At 35.2% G+C, this 24,161-nt stretch overlaps 2 protein-coding genes and 1 pseudogene across 2 annotated transcripts; all 3 read left to right on the top strand.

Moving 5' to 3' along the window:
- Positions 1–3,306: 3,306 nt before the first annotated feature.
- LOC132162835 (uncharacterized) lies at positions 3,307–9,962 on the top strand (annotated as a pseudogene).
- A 1,906-nt stretch (positions 9,963–11,868) lies between these two features.
- On the top strand, positions 11,869–16,321 carry LOC132162834 (uncharacterized). Its single transcript, XM_059573053.1, has 9 exons — positions 11,869–12,264; positions 12,901–13,087; positions 13,228–13,361; positions 13,459–13,571; positions 13,692–13,944; positions 14,923–15,078; positions 15,196–15,275; positions 15,389–15,438; positions 16,170–16,321. Exons 1-9 carry the CDS (start codon positions 11,869–11,871, stop codon positions 16,319–16,321), a joined length of 1,521 nt encoding a protein of 506 aa, XP_059429036.1.
- A 1,924-nt stretch (positions 16,322–18,245) lies between these two features.
- On the top strand, positions 18,246–22,379 carry LOC132162833 (uncharacterized). Its single transcript, XM_059573052.1, has 9 exons — positions 18,246–18,641; positions 19,278–19,464; positions 19,583–19,716; positions 19,854–19,969; positions 20,166–20,412; positions 21,055–21,210; positions 21,297–21,376; positions 21,474–21,523; positions 22,231–22,379. The coding sequence occupies exons 1-9, from the start codon at positions 18,246–18,248 to the stop codon at positions 22,377–22,379; spliced, it is 1,515 nt and encodes a 504-aa protein (XP_059429035.1).
- The last annotated feature ends 1,782 nt before the right edge of the window (positions 22,380–24,161 follow it).

Here is a 24,161-nt window from a genome sequence, read left to right as displayed (position 1 = left end):
AGCTGGCCGGCAGGCCGATGGAGCGGAGGTTGAACATGAGCTTCTATGGGCGGCGGGTGCCGATGCCGTCTTTCATCCTCTCCTTCGCGCATTAGAGGTATTCAAGGTTTGTGGTTGCTTCTGGCGCGTACGAGGTTGGGATGGTGCCCCTTTTGGGGGGAGGGTTGAAGTGTAGGCGAGGAAATGAAAATGATGATGATATGGGTTTTTTTTTTTTAATCGAGTCTGGCAGGTCGACCAGCCAAACCCGAACAATACCGTGTCTGGCAGGTCGACTCGCCAGACCTGAACAATAACCGTGTCTAGCGAGTAGACCCGCCAGACACAAAATTAACCGGATCTTAAACGGGTAGACCCGATTAAGACCCGAACCCGATAAAGCCAAACCCAATACCTGTTTTGTTTCGTGTCGTGTTCGCGGGTTGTGTCAAAATTGCCGGCCCTACTTCCAGTTACTCAACTTCCAGACCAACTCCCAAAGCTCAACCGTTTCAAAAGGGTAATCCCGCAGACCCTTCTGAAAATCATCATACCAATCGGCTAATAGAACCAAAGACTACACAAGAGAAAATATGTAAGAAAGATGAAAAGGAAATCAGAAAGCCAAAAGATAGAAAATCATGGAGCATACCAAAAAGTGATGGTGGATAAGCTTGTCCACAACCATCTCGGGAGTAGCCCTTCCTTCTCCTCGTGTATAGTCATAAGGCAACAGTTTGGTAATTGCAGCTAAGGGATGTCCCTTCAAACCCTTAGCCAACGATCTAATTAGAGGTGAGTTCCTCCTAGAGTGACCCCTGACCGACTATCCTCTATACACGAGCTCTTGATTCTCAGGCTCGGTAGGAGGAGACAAGAGGTCAGCTCCCAAAGCAAGGAAGTCAGAAGCTCGTTCATGAACCTCCCTGAGACCAATGACCTACTCTTCTAGGGCCCGGGGCCTTATGCGCAGGGGTTAACCCACAAGGGGTCTGTCTCCTTTTTAGGTGGAAACTCGGGTGAAGCTATGGGAGTGCACAACCCCTCAAAAGTCGCGGCACCAAAACAAGACTTAGTGGATGTCACTAAACCTAGAAGCTCTTGGGACCTCTCGGTCCTCGCCTTCTTTAAAGGCTCTTCTAGGGGGGCCTTACCCTTATCCACCTTTCTTTTCAGCGCTAGGGGTTTGGCCACGACAGCAAAAGCAGATGGACCATCGCCCCAAGCTTGGGGGCACATGGAAGACTTGGATGCCTGAGGTATTTGAAGCGGAAGCCTTAGTTGCGATAGGCTTGTCCGATTGAGTGCTGATTTTGTGTGCCTGGGTCTTCTTACTTTAAACCCGGGCAGTAGATTTCTGGACCACTTTTTCAGAAGACAAAACCGGTTTCTTCGACTTCCCCTAGCAATCCCAGAAAACCTTATTGTTAGGGATGTGATAACCTGGGTGCTCCCGGAGAGAAGAATCGGTAAGGATGGCACTAAAAGTCATCCAGGCTTCATTCTCTGGAAGCAGAGAGAAAGCCAGTATTTGATCAACCCAACCTTGTTGCTTCAGGTTAATTTTGGGACACTCCTCCCCTACCAAAAGAAAAGAGATTCATAAGGAACATGAAAACCTAAGCTAAAGAAAGGAAAAAGTCAAAGACACTTACAATTTTCTCGAGCGACCCCCCACTCTCAGGGAACAATGTGCTCCAACGACAAGGTCTCGGATGGGTATGCTTCCCAATCACCGGATATGTAGAAGACCTACTCCCACCAATGCTTGTTGTTGGAATAGGTGGAACTGAGCTCAATGAATTGGTTCTTCCCAAGAACCACAAAGGTCACCGTCTTAGTAGCAGGGTAGAAATGGGGACCATATATGTTGAAGAACTCTGAAATTGACATCGTCTTCACTAGGAAGACAGTGGGCCAAAACAAAAAGGTAGCCAAAAGTACAGCCACCCATTGGGCATCAACTGCCCCAAGGAAACTCCTAAATGAGATAGCAGTTCCCTGACGATGGAGGAGAAAGGTAGGCGAAGCCCGGCTCAAAACATGCGTTCATATACGCATATATCCCTGGGACCATCAACCATCCCATTAGAATCGCTAGGAAAGTGAAGTCATATTGAAGAAGGAATTTCATAATTGTGCCAGAGTACCTTTTCGCCGGCTGGCGTGAAGCAAGACCTTTACTGACGAAAAAAAACTCCAAGCACAGAGAAGGCTTGACATTGGAGAGCGGCGCCTCTATGAAAGGGCAGACCTTTGAAGAAGAACCTCCTCTCTGACAAATTAGAGGGACTTCCAAGGAATAACCACCAGAAAGCTCTCCGTCCAAAGGTTGGGGTTGGTTGGGAGAAGACATGATTATGAGAACTGGAGGTGAAAACTTTGAAAGTTTGAAAGATAAAAAGAAGCAGGAATTCAGTGCGATGAGCAGTGAGAAAAAGGAGAAGAAGACTATTTATAAGGGGAGATCTTCGTTGAAGCGACGAAGCATTTAATGCAAAGGAATGATAAACTTCCAACCCTGTCAAAACCGAGATGACCAATGAAGGTCCTTTCATCAAAAGGCGCAATGGGGTAACCACTCAATATCGAACACCTATCTCGGAAACTCACATGCCCGAGCACGGATCACTCAGAAAGAAACACGTGGAGGCCGCAATGGCGCATTTATGAATAATGAACAAAATATTCAAACGGTCGAAGATCAGGTGAAATCACCGAATATCCTGGATGAACACTTATCGGATCAGAGAACAATTATCAGATCAAAGAACAGTTGTCGGATTCAAGAGACAACTATAACATCAAGGATAACAGCTTCCAGGGGATTGCTAGCGGATCGGGCGAAAATCTCGCCAAAAGATCCCATAGTTAAAGAAGCCAAAACTTAGGAATTTCGTTTTTTCAAATTCTTGAAAGAAGGAATTCTTGGGGTAATTGTTACATACATTTTATAAGACTTGAGCCCATGGGCCCGGGTCATGAAAGAATGGAGGTATGGGCCTGGATGTCGTCAAAGGCCCAGAACATGTTCAAAGGATCGGGCTCATCAGTCGCTCAACTTGTCCTAGGTATCCCCGGGTATTATAATCCTCGGATAGTCGATAACCGAGGATACACATATAGTTGGAAGCAACCTATTTGCCATTCATAAAGATGAAGCGCCAGTCATAGGATATGCATCCATTACCACAACGGTTACAAGCCCCATTCGTGGGCAGAGCATTAACACCTTGAACCGTTACATGGAATTCATGATTACGCATTAAGTTGTTATGACGTTATGCTCGGTTCATAACGAACAAATCATCAACTCCTCCGTCAGTTATGCCCGGATCCCGAATCCCGGATCCTTCGCCCGATCATCATTATCATATTTGCGGACTAAGCTATAAAGATGGGAAGACACCAATAAAGGAAGGTACGCAATTTATTATTGAATATACTACCAAACTTGCCAGAAGATAATTGACTTTACCATCAGAGGAGGATTCGCCGAAAACACCTCGATGCGTTCTCTTAACCCTTTGTTTGTCTTACAGATCGAAGGAGAAGCAGCTCCAAGAAGATTACCAATTCTTCCCTTGGGTTCACCAAACCGGAAATTGTTTTAACAATCATAGTAATAGAGACCAAATCCAAAGAGCATATGAAGACTCGTCAATAACAATAGAATAAATTAACGTTAGGCATGACAAAATAAATTGTAAGTTACAATTATATGTTTTAAATAATGATTAAATTTGTTGAATTATTTATTTATTTCGTTAGTTATATTATTTAATAATAATAAATAAATAAATAACAGCAATAATAGTTCTCATATACAAAAAATAAAAATAAATAAAAAATCATTACCATTCAAAATAAGTAATTAAAACCCAATTTCAAGCAAACAAATCTTCCAAAAAAAGTTTATATACAAAACTGAGTACGATGCTTCAAAACTTTGTCTTCTAGTTGCCAGTAACTATAGTTTGAACGTCTTACCCCTTTGGTTTCTATGAAAAAAATCTATTTATGATTACAAACAATATCACTTTGACAAAGCCATTACAGCCAAAAAATAAATAAATAAATAAAAATAAATAAAAAATAAATGAAAAGAAAAAAGAGAGTTAAGATGCTTCATATTTAACTTAAGAGCCTTTTCGTTTTCTCTCTAAACACGTGACTGTAGTTGATCTAATGAAATTTCAATGAATTCATCCATTAGCACGGGTTATAATAAGACAGGCTCATCTCCATTTTCTAAAAATCATATCACTTTCACAAAGTCATTAGAGCCAAAAAAAATAAAAAATAAATAAAAAGTAAATATATTTTCTTAGACTTTCATTGGTCAATTTGAAGTCCAAATCCTTAAGGGATGGAGAAGAAAAATTAAACGTTTCAAACACTAAATGGAACAAATTGTGTTCAAGTCATAATTAATAAAGGATCTCAGTAAATTGCAGTTATCTTCAAGTCCTTTAAGAATTTTTCAGATAGAAATTATGTGTTTAAAGATAAATGCAGTAATATTGTCCTTTAAGGATCTCAGTAAATTACATACAGAATTAAAGACAAGCATAATATGTAAAACCCACAAAAACTGAGAAACATATAAAATAATTCCAGATTTTGAATTCAAACATAAGATTACAACAGATATTGACACACATTCTTCTCAATCACAGCAAACAACTCTTCCGAAATCTCAACATAACTAAAAAGATAAATTTTTAATTTTTCAAAATAAAAATTCATAATATTTTCACTAATAGGATGTCACATTCCCAAAAAAAAAAAAAAAAAAAAAAAAAAAAAAAAAAAAAAAAAAAATTGAATTTTGAATTACTTTTTAAATATCTACGCCCCCACCAAATAGAAACAATATATCAAATTTTTTCAATTTCAAGTTATTCAACCAATTTTATTATTGGAATTTCATAATATATATAACATAATTTTTTTTGCTAACGGTAATCAACGTGACTAAAGAATTGGAAAAGTAAACAGAAAACTGCATATGAATTACAACTGAGAACGCAAAAGAAGCCGCTAACATGAATTTTGTGAACAAAAACAAAGAATTTCAATACCCGATTCTAATTAGCTTACTCATTTTGTGAAATAAATAAATAAATAAATGCCTATAGTTGTAGCTTTTTAAAGAAAGGGGAAAAAAATTGTGCAGGAATATTGAGAACTTAAACACAAAGCAACAAATAAAATAATCCATGTTATCCATAACTGAAAGATTATCCCCAGATTTTGAATTCAAACAGAAAATTACAACAGAAAACTTACTCGGCGTTGAGGGGTGAAATGATGTTTTGTTGTTTTGAAATTGAAAGTTTGCATCAGGTGAAATTGTGGAAACGGTTATGCACAGGATTTATTTTGAAAAGAGACATGTGACATACAAATGTAACGCCACTTGTCAAAAGTTCAGAGACTCCCGCCCAAAACACCCCTAACATTAGATATTATAATATTGAATTCAGCTTACATGCTGTTATTGTAGTTTAAACAATAGTAAAGATTGAATCTCTCAAAATCTCTCTTCATTTTCTCTTTCTTATTAAAAGCTTCTAAAAGTGAGATTTAATTTTTACCATTGCTTGAACTACAACATACATGCTGTAATAAAAGCATGTAAGCCCCGACCAACAAGATTATAACTTATCTCATGTTTCAAATATTATAGCAATGAATAACTATCTCTGCATGTTTCAAATGTGATTTGCATAGCTGTATCAAACAGAATATGTGATTCATATACAAATAGAATGAAAGACATTCTTAACTGTTGATAAGAGATTCTGCATAATCTTTTTTTGTGCATAATTGGCCTGTTGAAGGCCATGGACTCTCTTAGATACTCATTGCAATTATTTTCTCTCATCTTCCTACTTTTCCCAATCTGGGCTTCTGCCACGTCGCAGCGTTTTCTTCCCAGGCTTGGAGTGAGAAGGAGAACATCGAAGCATGAAGTACCCCAAACAACATCCTCCTTCTCATCCGACATCAAAACATATTATTTCACCCAAACAATTGATCACTTCAACTTCAGGCCCGATAGCTACGCCACTTTTCAACAAAGATATGCTATCAACTCTAAGTACTGGGGTGGAGCGGATTCTAACGCACCAATATTTGCATATCTTGGCGCAGAAGGGCCTTTGGATTATGATTTAGGCAGCATTGGGTTTCTCAGTGATAATGCCCTCCAGTTTAATGCCCTCCAACTCTACATTGAGGTAAAAGTGAAGTATATTGTGTTAATGGTGATTTAATATATTGCATGCGTTATATAATTCTTGTTTCATAACATCTCACTTCAGATTTGGAACAGAATTAAAATTATGATCGTTTTGACATATATATATTTGCTGCATGCATTAATCTTAGACTGAGAAATTTGTTGTATGATCTAAATATATAATAGCATCGGTACTATGGGAAATCGATACCATTTGGAACAATGAAAGAGACTTTGAAGAATGAGAGCACTCGTGGTTATTTCAACTCGGCTCAGGCTTTGGCAGATTAAGCTGCTGTGATCTTACACGTAAAGGAAACATTGTCTGCAGAAAATTCTCCAGTAATCGCTTTTGGAGCCTCCTATGGAGGAAGTAAGTCACTATAAATCCATTTCTCAGCCACTAGCTATATATTGTATATTTTAGATGACATTTTTTTTGTTTTTTATGAATTCATATTAGATGAATTAATAATAATTACCACCCTAGCACATGGGTCCGCCCCTAGTAATGATTATAAGATTATTTTACTCCGACTAGGTCAATGTTGTACAACATGAACAACCTCGAATTCTCATGTCTTAAATCAACTTTTCCACCGACTTAACCTAGACTTGAAACTTACAACCAAACATGTTTTGATACTAAATTATCCAACACTAAAAATCTAACATTTTTTCACATAATTTTGCAGTGCTTGCAGCATGGTTTCGGCTAAAGTATCCTCACGTTGTCCTTGGATCTCTAGCTTCTTCAGCTCCAATCCTTTACTTTGACGACATTGTACCTCAAGATGGATACTACTCTGTAGTAACCAAGGATTTTAAAGTAAAACGCCAACTTTTAATTCTTAATTTCATTTTACATCTAGTGTTAATTAAATTATGTTTGAAGCCTTCAAAGATTTATAGCATGGCTGGTGCAGGAAACTAGTCAAAGTTGCTATGAAACCATCCGGCAATCATGGGCTGAAATTGATAGAGTTGCTTCCACACCTAATGGCCTTTCAACCCTTAGCAAGAAATTTAATACTTGCCGGTAATTAATTACTTTTCCTCGTTGTCATTTACTGCTCTCTCTCTCTCTCTCTCTCTCTCTCTATATATATATATATATATATATATATATATATGAACTCTAATAAACTTAAAACTTGTGTGTTTGCAGTCCATTAAATAAGTTTTCTGAGCTGAAGGACTATCTGGAGAATATAGTTACTGGAGCCTCTCAATATAATTATGATGCCCCTAGATACCTAATGAGTGATATATGCAGAGCCATTGATGGAGCAGCTGCTGGAACAGATACCCTTGGCCGAATATATGCGGGTGTTGTTGCTAGTTATAGACAAAACCATTCATGCTATGATATGAATGAGTTCACTGCTCCAACTGAAACAACTGATGGGTGGGGTTGGCAGGTAGCTTTCTCATTTATTATACATTTAACTATAAATTACAAGACTAAAAACAGAAAATAAATAAAAGCTTAACTGGAATACCCAATCCAGACAGACCACTAGCATCTCAGTGAACTGAAAGGAAACCAGAACGGTCAAAGTCACTTGCGAATGCAACTAATGAAAGCCGCAGCGCATTATGATAGATAAAATCATCTAGAGTAACAAAATGGGGGTGACTTAAATCTAGACAAGTTTCCAAAGAAACTGTAAAGATTAACTAGAAAAAGTACAAAGAAAAAATGGTTCCCTTCACAGACACAGAGTCTGAAGCACAACCAGTTCAAATTATTTTTAAGAATCCAATCCAGACAGACACAAAAGTGGAAAAAAGATTTCCTACACAGACACAAAGTCTGAAGCCCAACCGGTTTAGGTAACCTCATTGATAACAATAATAGTAGACAATAATCTTGTATTGTTTTAGTGGAAACACATTTCATTACAAGAATTTAGCCATTAGCGGCGACATAAGAAAGTCCATAGCTAATAAACTAGTGGGAAATTTTGCCTGCACATGCACGAGTTGAAGTGGAAAGCTATTAGCGACATAATTTTGCCATTAGCGGCAACTCAAAAGTCACCGTGGTTGTTATATCGAAATTAGATAAAAACATATTAGCATCTACCTTAATTTTTTACGTTAATGATAATGACCTATTTTCAACATCGACTTTTTGGGTCATCACTATTGACCCTAATAAAAAATAAAAATATTAGCTTAATTTTATATATATTCAAGTGCTTGGTGATAATATGGGATGTTTAAGCCCTTCATAATGTTTTTGTTGTGGCTAGATGCCTCTTCTTTTCTTTTCTCTTTAGAGAGGGAGAGTGAATAATTATTCATGGCTGTGAATTGGTTATAATTAAATGACTTGTGTTGTGTGATGTGTACATGCAGTCATGTAGTGATATGGTTATGCCCATTGGCCATGATACAAACGGCTCTATGTTCCCTCCATCACCCTTCAATCTAACCGACTTCAACAATTACTGCAAGAAATTGTATGGCGTCGAGCCTCGGCCTCATTGGGTCACAACTTATTACGGCGGTCAGGTATATATGTTGATGATGATGATGAGTTCCATTTCTGATTGTTATATATTTATGGTTGATGTTGCTCTTGTACGTTGATAATAACTGTCGATGCTTTCTGACATTGTGAAATTGCAGGATATAAAACTGATTCTCCGTAGGTTTGCTAGCAACATCATATTCTCCAATGGGCTAAAAGATCCTTACAGTAGTGGAGGGTAAACAAAATAAACTCAACTTTTTCAGTGTTAATCATTTTAATTAGAAGTGGGCAAATTTATATTCACTCTGTCATTTATGTCCATCTTTGATCATAGGGTCTTGGAGGACATATCACACAGCCTCTTAGCCGTCACTACAGCTGAAGGTATTAATACTCACCTCTGCAAGCTTGTTAATTTATTAATTGCCAAGAAGGGACAATTAAAGAACATAAAATACGATCAAATGAAATACACAAAAACATGGACAAAGAAACCATTGTAAATGTTAAATCACCCTTTTTTCATAAGTTTAAGCTGATAGGAAGAGGTAAATTTAATCACTTAAAACCTATTTGCATGGGATGGGATTGTGTTATAAAGGGTAAAAAGTACTTTTAATACCTAAAAATGTATGCCAAATCAAAAGCTGGCTTGTTTGGTAAAAAAATCCAAAAGCTTTTTTTTTTTAACTTTTTTACTCTAAAAATTGTAAAAACACATTTTTTGAAACTTTTGTCAAAAAACGTTTTTTTGACTTAAAAGCTATATTTCTCAAACACAATCTCAAACATATTCTTAATCATTACTTTAACACTCTCCTCACGTGTGGGCTTAATCTTCCTTTTAATAAGTGAGACCCAACACATAGAATAGTTAATTAAATGAAGGTGAATTGAAGAAGTCAATGTTCAATTTCACGACCTTTGGCTCTGATACCATGTTAAATCACCACTTTTTTCATAAGCTTAAGCTAAAAGAATTAAAGAAAGAAAAGTTATATATATATATATATATATATATATACTACTGTTAGTAATTTTTCAGTATATCTTCCAAGAGATTGTTTAGGAGTTAAGTCTTGTAAATGCCCCATTTCTGCAGGCTCTCATTGCTTGGACATCATTGTGGCAAATTCTTCTTCTGATCCGCATTGGTTGGTCAAGCAAAGAAATAAAGAGATAAAGATAATTAAAAAATGGATTGCCAATTACCAGGCTCATCTTCTACAGCTCAAACACCGCGTTCCTGTATGATATGAGGAGATCGAGGTCCATATATTTAGCTGATGTTCAATTTGAAGTCATTGGAAGATATAAAGTATTAATTCTATATTCATGCACTCAGATAGACCCATTATTGGGCATAATATTGTATTATGGTAATAAATTAGAAGAAATAATTAAATTATAATCATCTTTATTTGAAATTTCCTTATGTGGAATCCACCAGTTCTTACCAGATGTAAATTCCATTTACTTTTATGTGAACACATTATTTACATTTGTGGAGGAAGTATGGGAAAAGAATCTTATGAGTACTGGTTCTTGAAGCCATTGTTGCTTTCACTCTCTTGAAGTTTGTTAGTTTTCAAACCACATCCATTATACTTCCTTCAACCGTTTGAAGTATACCGGAGGGTCGGTATGGAGTTCATGTATAGAAGACTGGCCAGTGAGGACTCAGAGCGTCTCGAGGAGATAAGGAGACAAGCATGGAGCTTGACACGGATCGTCTTAATAGTTTACAAGGGATTATAATTTTACTATGCCTAAAATTCTGTTTTCTTTAGTGAATTGTCAAAGGGTTAATTTTCACTTTTTAACCAAAATCGTTGCGTTGATTTGTAGTTGTGATTTTAAAAATAAAGATTGAATTAGAAAGTAGCTGCTTAATCATGTTTGCTGTTCACAATCTGTACATGTTGAGAAGTTAAGATAACGGTGGATGTCATGCTAATTTTTAAGAATGATTCCCACAACCCACGCTCATGAAAGGCACCCTTTCTAGCATAAGTAATTTTAATAACTTAATCATTTAATTAATATTTTAACACTCTCATTCACTTTATGGTCTTAAACATATATTTAATAAGTGAGATTCAACACGTAAAATTTTTAATTGAAATGTGAGATGAATGAAGAAGACAATGTTTGAACTCAAAACATTGGCTCAAATACCATGTTAAATCATCGCATATCCCAAAAGTTAAAGCAGAATGAAACAGATGAATCTAATGATTATTTAATGAATACTTTAACAATTCTTAATTAAGTACTGCATATTTCTTAATGTGGCAGTGAAAATTGTTATTGAATAAAACAACAAATGAAAGTACATGTAGCATCCAATGTTAATTTTTACTGTCATGTTATAAAGTAAACACTTAGGAGTATGTATAGCATTTCTCTTTTAAAGCTAATCCTATTGCATGTAAACTTGCTCTTCGGGATTGGAATCTCCATCAATTTAGACAACAATCGTAAAAGAAGAAATGTTACATATCCTAAATTTTTTTTTAGTTTATAAATGATGTGTCATCATCTCATGAGATTTATTATTTTAGGAAGTGTGTCACCAAGACACCAACTCATAGGATAGTGATATATTATTTGAGAATCAACTTTTGAAACAAAAATTTGGGATGTTTAGCATTTCTCTCATAAAAGACCTCATGAAATTCACCCGTATGAGTGAATAGTTGAACAATTAAATTTATTTGAACAAGTAGATTCCACGCACGTTAAATCTCTCCCAAAATTTGCTGTCCATAATTTATATAACATATACATATAATGTGCTTTTCCATCTCATTTTCTTGAAGCCAGATTTCATGAAACACCATCCCATGATCACCTTTGTTTGCCTGAGTGGCCTCGATCCTTTATCAAAAGATAATCGTTTCCTCGCATCCACTACAATTATTCGTGGGCTGTGCGTCAGCTTACACCGGTACCTGAAAACCAATGATTTCGGGTTTAGTCAATATATATATGCTAAAATTGTTATATGGAAAGAAATGGGATAGTTCAATTAATGATTTGGTGGGGGAAATAATACAATTAATGATGTTGGTGGGCTACTTCTAGCATATATAAATATATATCCCAAGAACATTAAAACCTTAAACTTCAAAGAACCTTCACAGAGAACTTCTTGGCCATGGACTCTCTTGGACACTCGTCGCAATTGCTTTCTCTCCTCTTCCTATTTTTCTCAATTTCTGCTTCTGCGACCCCGTTTAACACTCCGAGGCTTGGAACAACACGGAGAACATGGCAACATGGACCTCAAACCACATACTCTTCATCCGACACCGAGGATTTCAAAACATTTTATCACACCCAACCACTTGATCACTTCAACTACAGGCCTGATAGCTACACCACTTTTCAGCAAAGATATTTGATCAACTTTAACTACTGGGGTGGAGCGGATTCCAACGCACCAATATTTGCATATCTTGGCGCAGAAGAATCTTTGGATGTTGATTTACCCATCATTGGGTTTCTCAATGATAATGCCCTCCAGTTTAAGGCCATCCAACTGTACATAGAGGTAAAAGTGAAGGTTTTTTTTTTTTTTAAACCGGGTGGGGCTTTGCTCCGACTATTTCCAATTGAGAACACCATGCAAAATACTCATTTTACACAAATCGGGTAAAGCTCGGTGTTTTGTCATCACATGGCTGAACTTTAAACCTGGTACTTCATAAGGCACCAAAACTAAACGACTTACCACTTGAGCCAATCCTTTCAGGTCATAAAATTGTTTCATAACAACTCACTATAGCATCTCCAACAGCAAGTGCAAATTAGTTTTTTTTAGCTATTATGCCTTATTTCCTTGCTCCAGCAAGTTTACTATATTAACTTATAAATAATATTTTATTATATTTTCTATTTCTTTCTATTTTTTTAATATTTTCTCTTTCATTCTCTCTCTTTTGATGGAGAAGACAAGAAAATGATAAAAAAAATAATAATAAAATAATATTTAGTTAGAGTAGATAGTTAAAATAGATGCTCTGTTGGAATGTGCAGTGAAAAACTAATAGCTAAAGTGAAAAAAGTTATATTTTGAGTAGTTAAAATGAAAACCTTTGCTGGAGATCAATGCTCTCGATTTGGAACTGAGAATTATGATAGCTTTAACATGTTAGACTGAGAAACTGTTGTATGATCTAAATAATAGCATCGGTTCTATGGGAAATCGAAACCATTTGGATCAATGAAAGAGGCTTTGAAGGATGAGAGTACTCGTGGTTATTTCAACTCGGCTCAGGCTTTAGCAGATTACGCTGCTGTGCTCTTACACGTCAAGCAAAATTTATCTGCAGAAAATTCTCCAGTAATCGTTATTGGAGGCTCCTATGGAGGAAGTAAGTCACTCTAAATCCATTTCTCTACCACTTCGATGACATTATTTAACTAATAATCACTAACTTTTTCATGCTTTGTCTTGAATATATATATATATATATATATATATATATATATATACACACACATAATTTTGCAGTGCTTGCAGCATGGTTTCGGCTAAAGTATCCTCACGTTGTCCTTGGATCTCTAGCTTCTTCAGCTCCAATCCTTTACTTTGACGACATTGTACCTCAAGATGGATACTACTCTGTAGTAACCAAGGATTTTAAAGTAAAACGCCAACTTTTAATTTTTATTTTCATTTTACATCTAGTGTTAATTAAATTATGTTTAAAGCCTTCAAAGATTTATAGCATGGCTGGTGCAGGAAACTAGTCAAAGTTGCTATGAAACCATCCGGCAATCATGGGCTGAAATTGATAGAGTTGCTTCCACACCTAATGGCCTTTCAACCCTTAGCAAGAAATTTAATGCTTGCCGGTAATTAATTACTTCTCCTCGTTGTCATTTACTGTTCTCTCTCTCTCTCTCTCTCTCTCTCTCTATATATATATATATATATATACCTCTAAACTCTAATTAAAACTTGTTTGTTTTCAGTCCATTAAATAAGTCTTCTGAGCTGAAGGACTATTTGGACAATATAGTTACTGGAGCAGCTCAATATAATTATGATGCCCCAAGATACCTAATGAGTGATATATGCAGAGCCATTGATGGAGCAGCTGCTGGAACAGATACCCTTGGCCGAATATATGCGGGTGTTGTTGCTAGTTATAGACAAAACCGTTCATGCTATGATATGAATGAGTTCACTGCTCCAAGTGAAACAACTGATGGGTGGGGTTGGCAGGTAGCTTTCTCACTTATTATACATTTAACTATAAATTGCAAGGAAGACTAAAAACAGAAAATAAATAAAAGTTTAACTGGAATACCCAATCCAAACAGACCACTAGCACCTCAGTGAACTGAATGGAAACCAGAACGGTCAAAGTCACTTGCGAATGCAACTGATGAAAGTTGTGGCGCATTATGATTGATAAAACCATCTAGGGTAAGAAAATGGGGGTGACTTAAATCTAGACAAGTTTCCAAAGAAACTATAAAGATTAAGTAGAAAAAGTACAAAGAAAAAATGGCTCCCTTCACAGACACAGAGTCTGAAGCACAACCAGTTCAGATTATTTTTAAAAATCCAATCTAGACAGACCACTAGCACATCAATAAAATAGAAGGAAACTAGAAAAGTGGAAAAAAGATTTCCTACACAAACACAGAGTCTGAAGCCCAACCGGTTTAGGTAACCTCATTGATAACAATAATAGCAGACAATAATCTTGTATTGTTTTAGTGGAAACACATTTCATTACAAGAATTAAGCCATTAGCAGCGACATAAGAAAGTCCATAGCTAATAAACTAGTGGGAAATTTTGCCCGCACATGCACGAGTTGAAGTGGAAAGCTATTAGCGACGTAATTTTGCCATTAGCGGCAACTCAAAAGTCACCGTGGTTGTTATATCGAAATTAGATTAAAACATATTAGCGTCTACCTTAATTTTTTACGTTAATGATAATGACCTATTTTCAACATTGACTTTTTGGGCCATCACTATTGACCCTAATAAAAAATAAAAATGTTAGCTTAATTTTATATATATTCAAGTGCTTGGTGATAATATGGGATGTTTAAGCCCTTCATAATGTTTTTGTTGTGGCTAGATGCCTCTTCTTTTCTTTTCTCTTTAGAGAGGGAGAGTGAATAATTATTCATGGCTGTGAATTGGTTATAATTAAATGACTTGTGTTGTGTGATGTGTACATGCAGTCATGTAGTGATATGGTTATGCCCATTGGCCATGATACAAACGGCTCTATGTTCCCTCCATCACCCTTCAATCTAACCGACTTCAACAATTACTGCAAGAAATTGTATGGCGTCGAGCCTCGGCCTCATTGGGTCACAACTTATTACGGCGGTCAGGTATATATGTTGATGATGATGATGAGTTCCTTTTCTGATTGTTATATATTTATGGTTGATGTTGCTCTTGTACGTTGATAATAACTGTCGATGCTTTCTGACATTGTGAAATTGCAGGATATAAAACTGATTCTCCGTAGGTTTGCTAGCAACATCATATTCTCCAATGGGCTAAAAGATCCTTACAGTAGTGGAGGGTAAACAAAATAAACTCTACTTTTTCAGTGTTAGTCATTTTAATTAGAAGCGGGCAAATTTATATTCACTCTCTATATATACTTAGTCATTTTATATCCATCTTTGATCATAGGGTCTTGGAGGACATATCACACAGCCTCTTAGCCGTCACTACAGCTGAAGGTATTAATACTCACCTCTGCAAGCTTGTTAATTTATTAATTGCCAAGAAGGGACAATTAAAGAACATAAAATACGATCAAATGAAATACACAAAAACATGGACAAAGAAACCATTGTAAATGTTAAATCACCATTTTTCATAAGCTTAAGCCGATAAAAAGAGGTAAATTTAATTATTTAAAACATATTTGAGATTGTGTTATAAAAGGTAAAAAGTACTTTTAATACCTAAAAATGTATGCCAAATCAAAAGCTGGCTTGTTTGGTAAAAAAATCCAAAAGTTTTTTTTTTTTTTTTTTTTACTCTAAAAATTGTCAAAAACACATTTTTTGAAACTTTTGACAAAAAATGTTTTTTGACTTAAAAGCTCTATTTCTCAAATACAATCTCAAACATATTCTAATCATTACTTTAACACTCTCCCTCACATGTGAGCTTGACCTTTCTTTTAATAGGTGAGGCCCAACACATAGAATATTTAATTTAAATGGAGGTGAATTAAAAAAGTCAAGGTTCAATCTCATGACCTTTGGCTCTAATATCATGTTAAATCATCACTTTTCTCATAAACTTAAGCTGAAATAATTAAAAAAAGAAAAGTTATATATATATATATACATATATATATATATATATATATATATATATATGCTACTGTTAATAATTTTTCTATATCTTCCAAGAGATTGTTTAGGAGTACTTAAGTCTAGTAAATGCCCCATTTCTGCAGGCTCTCATTGCTTGGACATCATTGTGGCAAATTCTTCTTCTGATCCGCATTGGTTGGTCAAGCAAAGAAATAAAGAGATCAAGATAATTAAAAAATGGATTGCCAATTACCAGGCTCATCTTCTACAGCTCAAACACCGCGTTCCTGTATGATATGAGGAGATCGAGGTCCATATATTTAGCTGATGTTCAATTTGAAGTCATTGGAAGATATAAAGTATTAATTCTATATTCATGCACTCAGATAGACCCATTATTGGGCATAATATGGTATTATGGTAATAAATTAGAAGAAATAATTAAATTATAATCATCTTGATTTGAAATTTCCTTATGTGGAATCCACCAGTTCTTACCAGATGTAAATTCCATTTACTTTTATGTGAACACATTATTTACATTTGTTGGAGAAGTATGGGAAAAGAATCTTATGAGTACTAGTTCTTGAAGCCATGCATTGTTGCTTTCTCTCTCTTGAATTTTGTTAGTTTTCGAACCACATCCATTATATATACTTCCTTCAACCGTTTGAAGTATACCGGAGGGTCGGTATGGAGTTCATGTATAGAAGACTGGCCAGTGAGGACTCGGAGCGTATCGAGGAGATAAAGAGACAAGCATGGAGCTTGACACGGATTGTCTTAATAGTTTACAAGGGATTATACTTTTACTATGTCTAAAATTCTATTTTCTTTAGTGAATTGTCAAAGGGTTTTCACTTTTTAACCAAAATCATTGCGTTGATTTGTAGTTGTGATTTTAAAAATAAAGATTGAATTAGAAAGTAGCAGCTTAATCATGTTTGCTGTTCACAATCTGTACATGTTGAGAAGTTAAGATAAGTGGATGTCATCCTAATCTTTTAAGAATGATTCCCACAACCCACGCTCATGAAAGGCACCCTTTCTAGCATAAGCAATTTTAATAACTTAATCATTTAATTAATATTTTAACACTCTCATTCACGTTGTGGTCTTAAACATATATTTAATAAGTGAGATTCAACACGTAAAATTTTTAATTGAAATGTGAGATGAATGAAGAAGACAATGTTTGAACTCAGAACATTAGCTCAAATACCATATTAAATCATCGCATATCCCAAAAGTTAAAGCAGAATGAAACAGATGAATCTAATGATCATTTAATAAATACTTTAACAATTCTTAATTAAGTACTGCATATTTCCTAATGTGGCAATGAAAATTGTTGTTGAATAAAACAACAAATAAAAGTACATGTAGCATCCAATGTCAATTTTTACTGTTATGTTAGAAAGTAAACACTTAGAAGTATATATAGCATTTCTCTTTTAAAGCTAATCCTATTGCATGTAAACTTGTTCTTTGGGATTAGAATCTCCATCAATTTAGACAACAATTGTAAAAAAAGAAATGCTACATATCCCAAATTGTCTTCTCAAATGTTAGTTCACAAATGATGTGTCATCATCTCATAAAATTTATTATTTTAAGAAGTGTGTCACCAAGACACCAACTCATAGGATGGTAATATATCATTTGAGAATCAATTTTTAAAACAACAATTTGGGATGTTTAGCATTTTTCTCATAAAAGACCTCATATGAAATTCACCCGTATGAGTGGATAGTTGAACAATTAAATTTATTTGAACAAGTTGATTCCACGTTAAATCTCTCCCAAAATTTGCTGTCCATAATTTATATAACATATACATATAATGTGCTTTTCCATCTGATTTTCTTGAAGCCAGATTTCATGAAACACCATCCCATGATCACCTTTGTTTGCCTGAGTGGCCTCGATCCTTTATCAAAAGATAAACGTTTCCTCGCATCCACTACAATTAATTATTCGTGGGCTGTGCGTCAGCTTACACCGGTACCTGAAAACCAATGATTTCGGGTTTAGTCAATATATATATATATGCTAAAATTGTTATATGGAAAGAAATGGGATAATTCAATTAATGATTTTGGTGGGGGAAATAATACAATTAATGATGTTGGTGGGCTACTTCTAGCATATATAAATATATATCCCAAGAACATTAAAACCTTAAACTTCAAAGAACCTTCACAGAGAACTTCTTGGCCATGGACTCTCTTGGACACTCGTCGCAATTGCTTTCTCTCCTCTTCCTATTTTTCTCAATTTCTGCTTCTGCGACGCCGTTTAACACTCCGAGGCTTGGAACAACACGGAGAACATGGCAACATGGACCTCAGACCACATCCTCTTCATCCGACACCGAGGATTTCAAAACATTTTATCACGCCCAACCACTTGATCACTTCAACCACAGGCCTGATAGCTACACCACTTTTCAGCAAAGATATTTGATCAACTTAAACTACTGGGGTGGAGCGGATTCCAACGCACCAATATTTGCATATCTTGGCGCAGAAGAATCTTTGGATGTTGATTTACCCATCATTGGGTTTCTCAGTGATAATGCCCTTCAGTTTAAGGCCCTCCAACTGTACATAGAGGTAAAAGGGGAGTTTTTTTCTTTTTTTAACCTGAGTGTTCGGGGCTTCACTCCGACTATTTCCAATCGAGAACACCACGCAAAATGGTCATTTCACACAAATCGGGTAAAGCTCGGTTTTTTGTCATCACATGACTAAACTTTAAACCTGGTACTTCACAAGGCACCAAAGATAAACGACTTACCACTTGAGCCAACCCTTTAGGGTTATAAAATTGTTTCATAACAACTCACTATAGCATCTCCAACATAAAGTGTAAATTAGTTTTATAGCTAAATTTAGCTATTATGTCTTATTTCCTTGCTCTACCAAGTTTATTGTAACAACTTGTAAGTAATATTTTTTTAATATTTTCTCTCTCATTCTCTCTCTCTATTTTTATGGGGAAGACAAGAAAATGATAAAAAATAATAAAATAATATTTAATTAGAGTAGATAGTTAAAATAGATGTTCTGTTGGAATATGTAATGAAAAACTAATAACTAAAATGAAAAAAATTACATTTTGAATAGTTAAAATGAAAACCCTTGCTGGAAATCGATGCTCTCCACTGGTTTTTGTCTCGATTTGGAACTGAGAATTATGATAGTTTTAACATGTTAGACTGAGAAATTGTTGTATGATCTAAATAATAGCATCGGTTCTATGGTAAATCGATACCATTTGGGTCAATGAAAGAGGCTTTGAAGAATGAGAGTACTCGTGGTTATTTCAACTCGGCTCGGGCTTTGGCAGATTACGCTGCTGTGCTCTTACACGTCAAGCAAAATTTATCTGCAGAAAATTCTCCAGTAATCGTTATTGGAGGCTCCTATGGAGGAAGTAAGTCACTCTAAATCCATTTCTCTACCACTTCGATGACATTATTTAACTAATAATCACTAACTTTTTCATGCTTTGTCTTGAATATATATATATATATATACACATAATTTTGCAGTGCTTGCAGCATGGTTTCGGCTAAAGTATCCGCACGTTGTCCTTGGATCTCTAGCATCTTCAGCTCCAATCCTTTACTTTGACGAAATTATACCTCAAGATGGATACTACTCTATAGTAACCAAGGATTTTAAAGTAAAACGCTGACTTTTTATTTTTATTTTATATTTTAGATCTAGTGTTAATTAAATTATGTTTAAAGCCTTCAAAGACTTATTATAGCCTTTGATGGCCTTCAAAAACTTCTAGTTCTGATACCATGTTCGATGCAGGAAACTAGTCAAAGTTGCTATGAAACCATCCAGCAATCATGGGCTGAAATTGATAGAGTTGCTTCCACACCTCCTAATGGCCTTTCAACCCTTAGCAAGAGCTTTAATACTTGCAGGTAATTAGTAGAATTATTTTCCTCACTATCATTTGTTAAAGTTGTGATTTAACATGGTATCAGAATCAGAAGTTTTGAGTTTTCAACTCCGCCTTCCGCCGATTTACTCATTTCTATCTGCTGAACTTTTTAGAACAAGGGGTAATTTTGCTCTAATTGCTCTTATAAACCTAAAACTTTTGTCTTGTGTCTTCAGTCAATTAAATACATCTGATGATCTGAAGAACTATTTGGAGTCGATAATTACTGACGCAGCTCAATATAATCATCCCCCAGAATACCCAGTAAGTGTTATCTGCAGAGCCATTGATGGAGCAGCAGTTGGAACCGACACTCTTGGCCAAATATATGCGGGTGTTGTTGCCTATAAAGGAGACCAGTCATGCTATGACGTGAATGAATTTAATTATCCAACTGAAACAAATCAAGGGTGGAAATGGCAGGTAGCTTTCTCAGTTATACATTTAACTACAACATTAACCTAGGTTAGCTTGAGCAGTAAGTCACTTGGTAATAATACTTTATGAAGCATTAAGTCTTAACAATTTCTTAGAGCCACGCCCGCAGGCGAAATCCTGAACTTTACCCAACGAGTAATGTGTAGCTTCTAAAATTATTATTGGGCTTATAATTGATCATTATTAAATTTTGATCAAATTGTGATTTTAAAAGCCTCCTCATTCATAAAATGACACAAGAAAGATATAAGAATGATTTCTAGAATTACTTGAAGCGCGCTCTATCTGCATGGCCCAGAAATATAACCCGGATACCTCGATCATCAAAAAAAAAAATACCTCATTGATCTCACACCCTAACACCAATATTCAATCTATAACCGAATTAATTCATGAGTGCCGGCGTGGCATTGGCCGGCTTTGATTTGATTATAATAATATGATTTGCTTATAAGCACCACGATCCTCTTCCGGTCTGTAATTGCCTGAATTAAGTACTTTTGCAGGTTTCACTTATAAATCATTCTCTCTTATTTATCTCTTATTTATCTCGAGTATTATTTCTCCCTTTATGCAATTTTTTTGGTATTGTGTAAGAAAAACAAAATGACTAGTTTATACGTACAGACATGTAGTGAGATCGTTATGCCCATTGGCCATGATAGCAACGGCTCTATGTTCCCTCCATCACCTTTCAATCTAAACAAATTCATCAATGACTGCAAGAGCTCCTACGGCGTCCAGCCTCGGCCTCATTGGGTGACAACCTATTACGGCGGTCATGTATGTTCTTCAAAATTATTTCTAATTATTCCTTAAGTGCTAGTTAATCTGATGCTGCTCGTTGATAACATTATGAAAAATTGCAGGATATAAAATTGATTCTCCATAGCTTTGCTAGTAACATTATATTCTCCAATGGGCTAAGAGATCCTTACAGTAGTGGCGGGTAAGAAACCCAAGAAACTCAACTTTTCAGTCATTCAATTTCGTTGGAAGTTTGTAAATTTATAATTTTAGTCATTTATGTCCATCTTTGATCATAGGGTTTTGGAGAACATATCAGACAGCGTCGTCGCTGTCTCTGCAGTTAATGGTACTCGATCGATCGCCTCCGTAAAGTTGTTAATTAATTAATTACCAACGGAAAAAGATTGAGTTGCAATGCTACTCTTCAGTCTTTTTACACTCATTTTACATTGACTATTGATGTGACGTGTTTCAAGTGAATGTTAATATCAGTTACTTAAAACACGTCACGTGAGGTGAAGAGTAGTATTACTCAAAAAGAACATATATAAAACCAAATCAAATGATGAAGTAAACAAAAACATGGACAAAGAAAGAAAAATTTGGGAGACTACCACGCATTTTGAGAAAACTTTCTCAAATTTCAAAACACTCAATTTAACTTTCAGAACTTTCAATTTGATGCAATGTACCTCTGTCAGATTTTATACGTTAAAAGATATAAAATGACCTTTGTACCCTTGACTTTTTTATAAATTTCTAAATTTACCATTAATTTCAATTTTTTTTAAAAAAAAAAAGGGTAATTTGATCTTTTTAGTTATTTTTCTTAGGGTTAACAGCTGAATCTGACGGAGGGGGAGTTAATTGAATCAAATTATAAATTCAGGGAATTAAATTGAGAGTTTTTGAAATTTTGAGGGTCTTCTCAAAATGCATAATATTTCAGGGATCTAAAATGAAGTTTCCTCAGAAAAAATTGTATACGCAAATAGTTCTTTACGAGTATATCTTCCAAGAGATTGTCTAGTACTAAACGTCCAATTTGTGCAGGTTCTCATTGCTTGGACATACTGGAGGCAAATCCAAGTGATCCGCAATGGTTGGTGAAGCAAAGAAAGACAGAGGTGGAGATAATAGAAAAATGGATTGCCAAGTACAAGGATGATCTTCTGGTGTTCAAACAGAACATTCCTGAATGATATGAGGAGACCTCCATATATATATATATATATAAAGAATAATGGATCGAAGTGGAGACTCGAATAATCATTCATTCAAAGACATGAATGATTTTAATTTATTATAATTGGAATAAATTAATTATTACAATTATAATCATCTTGATCCAAAACTTCTTATGTGGAATCCACTAGTTTTTAATGGATTTAAGCACTACTTAAAAAAATAAAATAAAAAATAAAAAAAAATAAAAAAAGCACCGGTTACTTAATGAAATTTATCAAACAAGAGGAATATTGTTACACCTATTCTATGCGCACGTTCATTGACATGGCATTGAAAATACATTATACATCCGATTATTTATTTTTTTATTTATATCATTTAAATTTTTTTTTTTTTTATAAAGATTGTATTTTTCCCGAAGATCCTATTTTTCAACTTTTGAGGAAAAAGAGATATAAAGAGAGAGAAATAGTATGAAAAAATTTTGAGAAAAGAGAGATATGAAGAAAGAAATTGTATATTAATGGAATGGATGTGTGAACAATGCCTGTTATATGTAGCGGTACACTGTTCACAAATACAATAAAAATGTATTTTAAATTTGAGATGCATAATTTGATATAGATGGTTTTTAATGTTCTGCTTATCTATTTTTGTTGTGAGAGTAGTTATAAAGGATGCCCTCTAGTTGTTGGTCCTTTGGACTACATAGGTAAGGGATTCGTGTATTTCCAACCCTAGGCGACTAGGCCATTATCTTTCTTTTTAAAAAAAAATAAAAATAAAAAATAAAAAATTCATTTAAGGAAGCATGATTTGAGACCCTTGCACTTTTATGGTCTAAGATTGGCCAAGAGTGCTACCCATCCCACTATTATAGACATTAGAAGGGTGTAATGATTGTGAGTCAAAGAGAAAAGGCAGTTGTCCATGTTGTTGAGGATGGCGCAATGTACCTTATGCTGCAACTTTTTAATGTGCAACAAGCACTTGACAATGTGGGTTGGCCTACCTTATCTTTCTTGTTTTTTTTCTTTTCTAAGCCAATAAAAAAATGGTTATAAGTCTTTTTCATTCTTAATCTAGAATGAAGAAAGAATGGAAGACCAGTCAAAAATACTTTTAAATACTAGGACGGAAGCGGCCCATCTAACTAAAAAAATTGCACAATAAAATGCACTTCTAGTGACTTTGCAAGCCTCCAAAGTTATCAAAATAGTAAGGAAAACCGAAAAAACAAAAGTTCAGTCTTAAGATGCTAGCAACTAGCACAGCATGGGCTTCACTAATGACAGCAGAAGACGAGAGATGTGTGGTGGATACATAGATAATTTTACCATTAGAAAATCTTTTGAACCACAACTGCAACTGATAAATCTCTATTAACTGCAATAACAAAGCACAACAACAAAACATGCACCAAACGAGACTGAGACAAAGCCAAAAACAAAGTCTCCACACAAAAGAGCATCGTGGGCGGGCGCGTGGGAGAGCATAGCTAACTGAGGAGACTAAATCTAATTTTGAAAAATATCAAATTTGAACATCCAACCTTTTCTAGTAGGACGTGGTAGAGGAGAACTAAGCGGCGGTAAATGATGGGTCGATACGATATATGTAAGAAGAAGAAAAACAAGAGGAACATCACCCGGGAAAGGAAGAAGAAGATGGGATGAGGGGAGAAAAATCAAAACCAGAGAAAATGAAGAAAGGAGAGGGGAGGAGGGAAAACCTTCCCTTCTCTAGTTTTTTCTCACTAGAGAAGAGCCGAGACATTTAGTTCAATCCTTCCCTTA

Source organism: Corylus avellana, chromosome ca10 (genome assembly GCF_901000735.1).
Source record: "Corylus avellana chromosome ca10, CavTom2PMs-1.0".
NCBI classification, from domain to species: domain Eukaryota; kingdom Viridiplantae; phylum Streptophyta; class Magnoliopsida; order Fagales; family Betulaceae; genus Corylus; species Corylus avellana.
This window is presented reverse-complemented; position numbering and strand designations above follow the sequence as displayed.

Excerpts from the sequence above, each read along its gene's own strand:
- LOC132162834 (XM_059573053.1), top strand. The coding sequence starts at position 11,869 with ATGGACTCTCTTGGACACTCGTCGCAATTGCTTTCTCTCCTCTTCCTA. Across the intron at positions 12,265-12,900 it reads CCATCCAACTGTACATAGAG|CATCGGTTCTATGGGAAATC; the intron begins GTAAAAGTGAAG and ends TCTAAATAATAG. Across the intron at positions 15,439-16,169 it reads AGCCGTCACTACAGCTGAAG|GCTCTCATTGCTTGGACATC; the intron begins GTATTAATACTC and ends CCATTTCTGCAG.
- LOC132162833 (XM_059573052.1), top strand. The coding sequence starts at position 18,246 with ATGGACTCTCTTGGACACTCGTCGCAATTGCTTTCTCTCCTCTTCCTA. Across the intron at positions 21,377-21,473 it reads GATCCTTACAGTAGTGGCGG|GGTTTTGGAGAACATATCAG; the intron begins GTAAGAAACCCA and ends CTTTGATCATAG. Across the intron at positions 21,524-22,230 it reads CGCTGTCTCTGCAGTTAATG|GTTCTCATTGCTTGGACATA; the intron begins GTACTCGATCGA and ends CAATTTGTGCAG.